The 12,870-nt window shown below is 37.8% G+C and overlaps 1 protein-coding gene across 1 annotated transcript in view; it reads left to right on the forward strand.

The window, feature by feature from the left end:
• Window positions 1–12,870, forward strand: part of Sptz (Spastizin) — a 713,541-nt gene that overhangs the window by 218,510 nt on the left and 482,161 nt on the right. The window contains exon 12 of the mRNA XM_067139843.2: window positions 11,632–11,798. Coding sequence (XP_066995944.2) covers window positions 11,632–11,798 — 167 coding nt within the window. The remainder of the gene's footprint in view (window positions 1–11,631; window positions 11,799–12,870) is intronic.

Raw genomic sequence — 12,870 nt, forward strand, 5'->3', positions numbered from 1 at the left:
ATCATTATGACTATGTCTCATCCTACAAATAACCAACTTGTACCTACTTTTTTCGACAAACACTATTATTCATTCATTGTACATATAACATTATGACAAGTTCATTATTGAATTTTAGTTGCATTTAAGCATCGCTTTCTTCACAGACTAGATTTTTATGACTGTTTTATCGTGTATTATACTTTAATGAGGAACCCAGTTCAGGGCCCTGAATTAGCTTTAGATTAAGTATGGCTGAAGATGCTTACAAAGCCTAAGCAAAACATGTCCCATTTTAACATGTACTGTATGTAATATTTGTATCTTAAATTTAGAGATTGTAAAGTATTGGAATGGTGGTTTTTTAATAAATTTACCGAGCTCGATAGCTGCAGTCGCTTAAGTGCGGCCAGTATCCAGTAATCGGGAGATAGTGGGTTCGAGCCCCACTGTCGGCAGTCCTGAATATGGTTTTCCGTGGTTTCCCAATTTCACACCAGGCAAATGCCGGGGCTGTACCTTAATTAAGGCCACGGCCACTTCCTTCCACTTCCTAGGCCTTTCCTCTCCCATCGTCGTCACAAGACATATCTGTGTCGGTGCGACGTAAAACAAAATAGGAAAAAAAAAATTTAATAAATTTGTTTGAAACTTTTACATTCTGTACTCCAATACAGCTATCATAATGAGACTCATAAGGGGTCGGATGACCGTCGGACGTCATGAACCCGCGTGGTTAACTGTACTCGGCCTTTAAAATGTTGAAGACCTAGTCCCATAAATTAGCACTTATTTTTGCTTTGTCAGAATAACTGTTTGTACTTTTTAAGACGTTTCATTTTTACTACTAATTATTTACGTGTTAATTTAGGCTTCTAATTATTTCTCTTCTATAAGATTATCATAGCAAATATAATGTATTTTAACACACTTGCACATAAAGTTTAAATGAATCAGAGTTGAAACTTAACAGAGAGATATACATATTAATATTATTAAAATCTGTTAAAATTAAGTTCTGTTACATAACTTTAGTAAACAATTATCCTTTACACTTCTTCGTTTTCTCCTTCAAACAAATCCATGTGGTAACATCATTTTTACTCATTCTAAATTGTCTGTAATCATAACCATGCAATAGCCTAAAGCACATGGCTTACCTTTCTCCATCTCAATAAGTTCCATAATAGCACAACAACTGTCAATCAATAGGAAGAAGCATATGAACTAAAAGCTCAGCACAGTAATAGAGCTGACTTTCTGTATGACACCTATAGCAGAAGTGGATTGGTAATACGGGTAGAAGAGGGGTGGAAAGGAAAACACTGGAATGAGCTGGCACTCTTCCCAAATATTTTGTGTGCGCATTTGCACCTATTAATGAGTTGTCCACAATCGAGACTGTCCACAGTCAACACACAACCTAAAATGTAACGAATGTGATGCTACATATATTGACCAAACTAGCAGAAATTTTAGTACACACTATTTAGAACTTACTACTGCTAATAAACACAATCACTTTTCTGCCATGGGCAAGCATATGAGTGGCTCCAATCATCAGTTGACTTCCATTGAGCTTAAGTGAGGTCAGTATCCAGTATTCAGGAGATAGTTGGTTCGATCCTCACTGTCTGCAGCCCTGAAGATGGTTTTCCGTGGTTTCCCATTTTCACACCAGGCAAGTGCTAGGGCTGTACCTTAATTAAATCCATGGCTGCTTCCTTCCCACTCCTAGCCCTTTCCTCTCCCATCGTCGCCATTAGACCTATCTCTGTCGGTGCGACGTAAAGCAATTTGTAAACTTCCATTGAGAGAGGTATGAACATCTTGAAACTCATAGGAAAAGGTGCACTGCTCAATATTTTAGAATATATATCATCCCAAACTATATTCTAAATTTTAGAAAAGCCAAACATCTTGTTTGATATTATCACCCCCATTTATAGGAAACATATATTTGGCCTCAACAGAATACCCATCACTCCCACCGGTCTCTCATTGTCCCTTTTCTCCTCACTGCTTCTCCTCCTTCGCCCCTCCCGCATCCTGTACTCCCGCCGCCTACCTCCGGCATGACCTAGCTATCAGTTGACGAGGTCCGCTGGTGTGGAGGTTTTCCCGTGAAGCTACCGGAGAGAGGTAAGTCTCATATATAATACAGCTTTCCCTATCACTCTAAACAACTGCAATCTAAATTTATTTTCTTTTTCTTTCTCTTCCAGACATCTGTCCTGGTTTAAATATGTGATCCACATTGACAGTCACAATCTCAAGGTTTTTGTTTCGTTTGGCTTATTTTACCGATGTTCCCCTCACTCACTTTTGAAGTATATCGTTTAAGGCTCTACAAGTCATATGCATTAAATCAAGGACCAGAGTGTTTCCACAACATCACGGTGTCACTAATGTTAAAGAGATAGTCTTTGTATGCACTATTTTATGACTGATGGACTTGACGCCGTCTCCAACATACATTCATCAAGGACTTGTTTTGAAATTGTTTTTTAAAGTTTCTTTTTTTGAAGTGTGGTCTTTTTTAGATGTGCTCTGCTTCATGTTTTTTATAATCCAATTGACTATATACAGCTGAAGATGACCCTGAGGGTCAAAACTAGTACCAAAAATTAGTTTCAATGAGAATATAACCGATTCATGAAAATGTAGTTATATTTGGTATTGTATATACGTACTGAATAGGGGTACTAATTTACCCTCTTATATGTAATTATTGTCAGTATGGATCACAATGAAGCTTATAACTAGAGGCTAGATTTCCATGCAAATGCATGTTTTTAAATCAGCTAGTTACACTTCTCAAACTTTGGAAATATTTGTTTTATGGCTTAGCAGTTTCAAATAACCGTTCTTTTTCGGTGCATGTTTGTATGTTTTGGCCTTCTTAGGAGAAAATTCATGCATAATGCATATTTTGAAGATTTTGGATTTAATAGAGAATATTTGGACATTTAACACTGCATCATATGACTTTTCCTCTGACTATATAATATTGCATGATAGTGCCTTTTCTGAATGTTAGTTTGCAGAATTGGGGACCATTTTTCCATGTTATACAGGATATCTATTACTGAGAGATGGAGAGAATGTATTCCTGGCAGCCTATCTGACATCCAAAGTTAATACATACAATAGAGGTTCTATAATCCAATTAACCAAACACTTTCTTATCTGTTGCCTGAGTAAACATTGATGCAAGCGGGAAGGCCCCATATCGATCTCTAATTCTTAAGAATAATACATTGCTATAAATTGAACCGTAAATTGTGCATTACTCATTGACAGCTCATATTTTCGTCTATGTTAGACGAACAAAACGAAACTCATATCGCACTTCTGTGGTGCCGTGTTACTAAGATAGCAGCATACTGATCCCTTCTTACCGGGCTTGCTCAGCCGGAGAACAAGAGTCTCATGGGTGGACGGTTTGTTGTCTGGTTTTGCTTATTTTTGAAGGCAGGGAAAGAGACAAGGACTAGCGACAATAATACAAAAATATCAAAACAACAGGTTTTTTACATTTATTATCAACTAGCACTCAAACAATAACAAATTAAATTAAACAATCTTGACGAGAAACAAAAGAAATATTTTCTTCTCTGCCAGTTCATTCAAATACAGCATTGATTTCCTCCCATAGCCTTGACGTCATTAATTCTGTAAATATGCAGATGGATATTAGCCTACTTCTGGCCCAACGAAACACAAACTAAAAATAAACTTCTATGTGAGAACCTCCTCTTAATTTTGTCATTATTATTTACAAATTGAAATAATTCAATCTCAAAAAAAAAAAAAAAATCTGCCTGATTCATATTAGTTTTAAATGTCTGAATATCAGATCTATTCATGTCTACATTCATTATCTCAAATTAAATTTTACTCCTTTATAGTACTGAATTAAATATCTTTCTCCATTAAATTGGAAAAATAAATAAATACATTTTTATCAGAAATATTATTCAAAGTAGTCTCTATCTGACTTAATTTCACCAAATCGTGCTTGTACAATAATTATTCCTATGAAACTTTCCTTAATATTCGATTGAATGAAACATGACGTCAATCTTTAGCATCTGATATATTGAGAAAATTTTAGCGTTGTAAGCTTGACAAATATGGTGAATCTTGTCCACGGAAATAATTCTTTCTTATTCATTACTGTCTGATACTCTGAACATTCCTCAACTTACTTTCCAAATAAAATTTACTAAAGGTTCAACTCTCAAAATGTTAGATACACTCAAACAACGATGCTTATAACCAGGACCCAATGTAACAAACACGTGGCCGGGTCACAACCACAGTAAAAAAAACAAACATATCACAATTCATTGAAATTATTACCACACACACACACACACACACACACACACACACACACACACACACACACACACACACAGCATTCACACTAAGGCACACGAGAATTATTTACATTATTTACAACGAATAGTAGACTTTGAATATTATATTTTGACTTTTATTCTAGACATCTGAATTTTCTCAATGACAGTATCAGGTAAAGAAAAATCCATTCACGTCTCTCAGAAATGTGATGAAGTCTGGATGATCACTTGGTCAAAGATGATTAAATTTACAACATTGGTCATGATAACATCGGCGGTTGATATCTGGAAAAATTGTCGTCTACAGAAACGCACATAGTACGGGTCAAATATTCGCATTCGCTTTCATGGTTCATGAGTCATGACATTATTATTATTCAACTTCATGTATATCAATTCACACGTGCTCACACTTGAAGAAATTACGTCTAACCACACGTATTCTTCAAATTAACTCAATGAATGAATTCATAAGTCAATAAAATACAGTAAATGACCCATTCACAAGTCAGTAAATACAATAAATGATCCATCAAGATTCTGCCATATTCCAGGCTCATATCCATCCTAATTGAGCACACATTAATATCTTACACACAAGATTAAGCAATATTTAAACTCATGACCCTTATCTATTCATTTAACGTGAGGTGAAAAATTTATTATTATTATTATTATTATTATTATTATTATTATTATTAGATGTGCTAGATCTCAAATTTGCATAAACTAGGGTTCGACGATATGCCAGGTGACACAAACACGCCTTGAATCATACAAGAAGAATTTTTTTAATATAGAAATCTGGCGTAACAAAACATGCCGTAAATCTGTCCCACACGACTTCCGAAATAATTCAAAATTAAATTATTAATTATCGGTGAGGACAATGACTTTTAAATCACACTAGACTATTAAATGGGACAGTTAGAATAATCGTAGAAGACACACACACGTTCTAACTATTCTAATAGAGACCAATAATCACAAACACACACACACACACATGACAATACTACCATATCCCATGTGAAAGAAGGATGAAAAATATTCAAGACTACTGCAAGACTAGAAGAAATATTACCACTAATGAATAAGTAAGCTTTATTTTTACAAAGATGAACAGATAAACATTAGAAAAAAGGTACTTAAATGAATGATGAAACTGGATCTCTGCCGGTGATCTGGAGTCTCTGGATTACATGTAGTGGATTATCTGCTTCTGGTCGCTATCTCCCCATGTCAGAAGTCGCCTACATTTTAACACACCATTGTAGCCGTGATGTTCAATGCAGAGTTGTAGTGGCTCTCCTCTTCAAGGTGTAGGAACATCTTGATGCACTCGAACAAAACACATGGCGATCCTCTTCCTTCTTCTAACACAGTAGAAGCTGAAACTGACAAGCAATTTTAGAAGATATCCTGCACACACACGCGATGAATTTTAAAGAGGGATAATACGTAACTTTGCCTATGAAAATCTGCCAGACTCGTTGACTAAAGTGTTAATGAAGGTAGTTGATTTGCACTGCCGAATAAAATAATCCAAGTCCAATGACGGAGCGTCTGCGTCATGAATCAGCGTACGGCGAAGGCAGCAGAAGAGTGCACAATAAGAATATAAGAATATAAGAGTATAAGAGAGTGTTTCTTCAGAAAACTGGGGTATTTAAGCACTTCACAATGAGGGCATGTCACCACAATGGTTCGTAATTGGTCGTCGTCTTGCCCCTGATAGGCTATTACAATTCTCAAAAGTACTTTCATTTGAGACGTGGACTTGCGTAATTCAGATCAGGGCGACCTTGGCTGCACTCAGTGGGTCACGTGGGGACAGCTGACAGCTCGATAAAAAAAGCAATACTTCGCTCCCTCGCTGGCAAGACCGGTTCCATACAAATGAGAACGTCTCTATAACACAGGGTTGGAAATATCGTCCATGCTAATGAAATAATAGCCTTGCACTCACAGACACAATAAAATACTTATTATAGGCCAAATTTGAAGGGGATAATACAAACCTTGGTTTTGCATTGAACCCTCTTCCGTTCTTATCCTGTAATTTCCTACCCGGAATTCTCACTCGTCACAAGTCTTTGTTATCAAGGCAGGCAATCTTTACCAGTTATAGAGGACATTCAAATGTGTCTGCAATCATCGCACGGAAACATGATCCGTTCAAACCCTGATGTTGAATTCGTCAAGCTTATAAAAGACGTATTGTAGTGAAAATGCAAAAGACGTATAACTTGACCTCACTTAGTCCGAAATGTCTTAATTTAAGTATGCACCTGTCAATTCTTGTGACGTAGAAAGATCATTTTCTGTGCTTAAGAATTTGCTGACAGATAAACGGATGAGCTTAAATGAAGACAATTTGAAGAAATTAGTAGTTGTACAATGTTTCAAAAGCTCCAGTCAGGTCAGGAGTGATCCTGATACCGTATCCGACAGTAGACGGTACTACCTGCGACTGTCTGGCCGAGGGTTGGGCGGCCGACACCAAACCCAACAAACTAGGGGAAGACCAACAGCTACGGGTGGAGGAGTTTTCCCCTAGAAGGTTTGATGAGACCCTTGTGTAGGAAATGACACATAAATTCATCAGCTGCTGCCTTGCAGTGAGGTAGGGGACTGCCAAAGGCTAAGGGAGAATACCCCTGACAGAAAATTCCCAGCAGTGTTAGGCTTAGCAAGTCAACTGAAGGGTTATATCAATTGCTTTCAACTACAAAACGAGCTTCGGAACGCAAAGAAAATACCAGATAGACACGTCTTCTCAAACATCTGCAACGTATGATGACCGTAAGGCTGATGTTCAAGTACGATGTTCTGAGAAGAAGCCCAAAAGAAAGAGTCCTAAACACAGAATTGGAACATTAAATATCCTGACCCTGACTGGCAGAAGCGAAGAGCTGATAGATATGATGGAAAGGAGGAACCTCTGTATTCTTGGCCTGAGTGAGGCAAAGTGGAAGGGAAGAGGAACAAAAAGCTAAGAAAAGGATACAAACTACATTGGAATGGAAATAAAACAGAAGCCAAAAATGGTGTAGGTTTTATATTAAGAGAGGACATTGATGTCATCAGTGAGGTAATATATGTTAATGAAAGAATTATTAAGTTGAACATCTCTTTTAACAAGAGCATGCTGACAGTAGTCCAGGTGTATGCCCCACAGACTGGCTGTAATGAAGAGGAAAAAGAACAATTCCGAACTGATTTAGAAGAAGCTATAGAAAGAGAGGAAAATATCATAATAATGAGAGATCTAAATGTTCAAGTTGGATCAGACAGGCGTTGATATGAAAATGTACTAGGTCCACATGGTTATGGAGACAGGAACCCAGAAGGAGAAAGTCTTCTAGATCTATGTGTAAGGAATGGCTTGAGAATAAACAACAGTTGGTTTCAGAAGCAGCTAAGTAATAAACTAACAAGATACAGTTGGAATGGAGATACTAAAACTCTGATAGATTATTTTATATCTGACAATGAAGCAGGAAAGACCATATGTGATGTCAGAGTTATACCAAGTGAAAGCCTGGACAGTGACCACAGACTTCTCCTCGCAACAATAAAGCACATTGAAATTTATAGACCTCAGAAATACAGGAAACCAAAAATTAAGACATGGGAGCTAAAGAAGACAGAGAAACAAGTTGAATACACAAAAAAAGTGACCAATAAATTACCATCAGATGCATTACAAGAAGGCAACATCAAGTGGACTAGATTCAAAGAAAGCCTTGTCGGAGCTGCATTAGAAGTTTGTGGTAAAACTAATAGCAAAATGAAGGCAAAAGAAACTCCTTGGTGGAACGATCGGGTGAAGATTGCTGTGAAAGTGAAAAATGAAACCAGGAAAGCCAGAGACAAAGAAATGCAAAAAGGAAGTCAAAGGAACGAATCTAGAGTAAACGAACTGCAGCAGAAATACAGAGATCAGAAGTTACAAGTAAAGAAAATTGTGGCCGAAGAAAAACAGAAAGCTTGGACTGATTTCACAGATAAACTAGAGCAAGACAGCAAAGCTAATTCTAAACTACTTTACCGAACAATACGAAATATAAGAAGAGACAATGAATACATAACAGCTATAGAGGAACCAGATGGTAACATAGTTAGGGAGGAGACAGAAATAAGGAAGATCATGAAATCCTATTTTGATAATTTATACAACAGTACTGGGAAAGACTCCAATGATGTAACCACGCAGGTCAGTTTAAGCTGCAATGATGAGCCTGACCAAGAGAGTCCGCCAACATGGAAGGAAGTAGAGACGGCCCTTAATAGTATGCCCAAAGGAAGATCTACAGGATTTGAAGAAGTCAGTGCAGATATGATCAAAGCAACTGGTGCAATAGGAATACAGTGGCTTCATAGAGTAATTAATGCAATATGGAAGGATAGGAAAGTCCCAGATGATTGGAAAAAGGGAATAATAATACCTCTCTTCAATAAAGGAAGCCGGAAGAAATGTAGCAATTATAGAGGGATCACTTTATTGTCTCATGGTTTGAAAATATTTGAGAAAATACTTGAAAAAAGGCTAAGGAAAATAATAGAACCACAACTACAGGAAGAACAATATGGATTCAGAGAACACCGATCAACTACCGATCTCATATTTGCACTTAGAATACTGTTAGAAAAGCATTGGGAGAAGGGCAAAGACTTAACACTAGTGTTTTTGGATCTCGAAAAAGCATTTGTTAGTGTTCCAAGGAAGACTATATGGGAATGTTTAAGAAAGAAGAATGTACCCAAAGGGCTTATCCAGAAAGTTAAAATGCTTTACGAAGACTGCTGCAGTTGCGTACAGATAGGAAACGGTAATTCTGATTGGTTCCAAACCACTAAAGGAGTGCAACAAGGCAGTACCCTTTCACCATTACTTTTTATCACTGTCATGGATGAAGTTATGAAAGAAATTAAGCAGAAGAACAATATGGACATCAATGCATTTGCATTTGCAGATGATGTAGTCATTTGGGGAAATACAGAGAAGGAAGTCCAAGAGAGGCTGAACACCTGGAATGAACATTTGAAAGCACACGGATTAACAATAAATAAATCGAAAACTGTTACTATGTCTGTCAACAGGCAGAAGAAGAAAGGAAAAATAATGCTGGAAGGTACACAACTGGAAACAGTAGACCAATATAAATATCTTGGGTGCATCATTTCAAGTGATAACAGAATACAGCATGAGATTAACAACCGCATTCAAAAATCAGCTCAGTTTGACCATCAAGTTCGGAACCTCCTCTGGAACGAACAAGTTCCCTTAAGATCAAAGCAGATTCTATTCCAATCATACATCACCCCCATAATAACATATGGCCTAGAAACCTGCACAACAACCCAACAAGTGGACATCAAACTACAAGCCGCAGAAATGAAGTTCCTACGAACTATGGTACAGAAGACAAAAAGGGACAGGGTAAGGAATGAAAGAATAAGGGAGCAAGCTGGTGTGTACCCATCCCTGAATGAAAAAGTGACAAGGGCCCGTTTGAAATGGTTTGGCCATGTCAAACAAATGGACGATGGAAGGACAGCAAAACAATGGCTACACACAGTCGTGGCCGGAAAACGACCGGTAGGAAGACCTAGGAAGAGGTGGCTGGACCAAGTGAAAGAGGACATAGGAACAAGAGGAATCAGCTGGGATGTCGTCTTGAGAGAAGAGTGGTACATGGACAGACAGAAGTGGAGAGTGCTCGTAAACCACACCCGGGCAACTGGAGTGGAAAACTGATGATGATGATGACAATGTTTCAAAAGGATCTGAATTTTGATAGTGCATATTTTCCACTTTATTGTGAATGTTTTGCAATATGATAGTGCATGAATGCATGCATATTTTGAGATTTGATAGTGCATGGAAATTCAGGCTCTACTTATAACATATGATACTACCCACATAGCTCACTCAGTTACGTGCCTAACAAAAACAAAGTTGCGTGCAATAGAATTTCTGATGAACAGTCCTGCCCTACGCTCTGCCCTTCCCTTTTTAACACTTGTTAGGAACAGTTTATAATCTCTTCCTCATTACCTCTCCCTACCCGAATATCGACTACAGTGACCCACACCATGACAGCAGTATGCTCCATGCTGTTAGTGGAGAAATAATGTGGGATGACATTAGTAAACGAATAAGGTTGAGTGTTGTTTTAAAAAGTGTGAAGGATCAGAATATGAAGGTAAAGTTGGAATTCAAGTGGACAAATTAGGGCAAATATTTGTTTATAAGAAGAGGAGTTAGGAATTGGAATAATTTACCAGGGCAGATATTCGATACATTTCTAACTTCTTTGAAATTATTTAATAAGAGGTAGTAAACAACCGATAGGGAATCTACCATCTGGTCAACTGCTCTACATGCAGATCAGTGTCCGGCTCCATGGCTAAATGGTTAGCTTGCTGGCCTTTGGTCACAGGGGTCCTGGGTTTGATTCCCTGCAGGGTCAGGAATTTTAACCATAATTGGTTAATGCCCTTGGCACAGGGGCTGGGTGTATGTGTCATCTTCATCCCCATCACGACGCACAGGTCGCCTACGGGCGTCAATTAAAAGACCTGCATCTGGCGAGCCAAACTTGTTCTCGGACACTCCTGGCACTAAAAGCTATACGCCATTTCATTTCATTTCATTTCAGTGGTGATTGATTGATTCATTCATTCATTGATCAATCGATCGATGATTAATTCCTAACACATCCAGACGCATCCTCTTTTCTGACTCAGCCAGTCCTACTTTCCTCAGTAAGCCCCATTAATATTGATAGTGCTCCATTGAATTCCATTTTATTCGACGAATGTCTCGCCTGTCAAATGGAAGTTGGACTATGTTACTCCCATAAGTCTGAGCTTTGCTTAGAATATTCTGAACTTGGTAAATTTTGTGAAGCGAGATGCTAACCAAATTACACATAGTCCCAGTGAAGATCTCTCCTGTAACGGATTAGGGACCACCGGTGGATTGTTTATTCACAGCTGCCCGAGCACAAGAAGGGTCTTGACTCGGAGTATGTCCTGTTCCATAGCAGGTGGTGTCCCGACTCCCGACCACTTGCTAGGCCACTTAGCCATTGCTCATGGTTTATGAACTAGGACATGACTACAGTAACTCACACCATGAATCATATTCTGTATTAAGTTTGAAAATTATGTTCTTAATATTGTCTTTGTTTTTGTACGTATATTTTTTTATACTTTGAAGTATATTGCCAAATCAGTTGATGTAAGAAAGGTTGATTAAGCATTTTTCTTTCAGGGAATAATTCTGTTGGACATGGTCACCAAAAAATGCGTCAACATAAGCGATCTGCTATCCCTCCTGTATCTGAGTGCATTATCACTCAAATGATGTCTTCAAAATCAAGTCTTGTTATTCAGTGCTTGACTAAAGGAGATTTTGCCAAAGCGAAGCAAGTGATTCAGGTAATATAAGCAATGTTTTATAGTACCAGTATATTAACAATAATATGTGATATTTCTGAAATTCCAGATAACCACCTAAGCTTTCAGAAGAAAATTGTTTACATAGTTACTTGACTATATAAAATTTTGAATTGCATGGATATTTAAAAATTACCATACAAACACTGATAGACCTACAAGTTTTTTAAAAAAAATTTTAATTAATTTTTTTTAATATGAGAGGTGAGCTGATTGGCTCACACAGTTGAGGTGCTGGCCCAAATTGGCAGGTTAGATCCTTGGCTGAGTCCAGTGATATCTGAAGGTGCATAAATGCATCAGCCTTGTGTTGGCAGATTTACTAGCATGTAAAAGAAATCCTGTGGGACAAAATTCCAGCTCCTCAGCATCTCCGAAAACCTTCTAAAAGTAGTTAGTGTAACATAAAAATAACATTATTAACATTTTAAAAATTGAGTATTTCAAAATTCTCCCTCCTTATTGCTCTATTTTCAGAATTTCTGAGACTCTAGTTTCAGTAACTAAGTAAGTATTAAATTAGAAGCATTGTGGCTATCGTTCTTAAGACGCATCTGGTTTACAACTAACATTTAAAGTATAATCCACGTGATGTCTTCTCACTTGTGTGTTCAGTCATCATTATGCAATCAGCTGTACAAGCTTCTGCCTCAGTAGTGAAATAGGGGATTATTATTATTTTGTTTCTTCTTCTTTGTTGTTTAGGCCTTCTGAGGATCACGGGGCTCATATCTACTCTTTGGTAAAGTTGTTGCTTTCTTCTTCTAAAACTCCTTCATTTGCTTTCTCTCCTCTGTCCACTTAGTTCCTGTAGCCTTCATACTTGTAAGGAACATTGGGAAAACTCCCTGTCGGATGGCTTGACGGAACAGTAGTCGGTCACGAGTTTGTCCCAGTGGGATATCTAGTTGTTTCATGTCCGACTTAACTGACGTGATCCATTTGTTTTTAGAAGCCTTGCCTCTTCCTGTTACTATGCCTATGCTGTTGGTGAGTCTTTCGGAATCCAGCCGGCCAAGTGCCCATAAAAGGTCAGACATCTTTTCCTCATAGA

The sequence above is a fragment of the Anabrus simplex genome, chromosome 2 (genome assembly GCF_040414725.1).
Source record: "Anabrus simplex isolate iqAnaSimp1 chromosome 2, ASM4041472v1, whole genome shotgun sequence".
Classification (NCBI taxonomy): domain Eukaryota; kingdom Metazoa; phylum Arthropoda; class Insecta; order Orthoptera; family Tettigoniidae; genus Anabrus; species Anabrus simplex.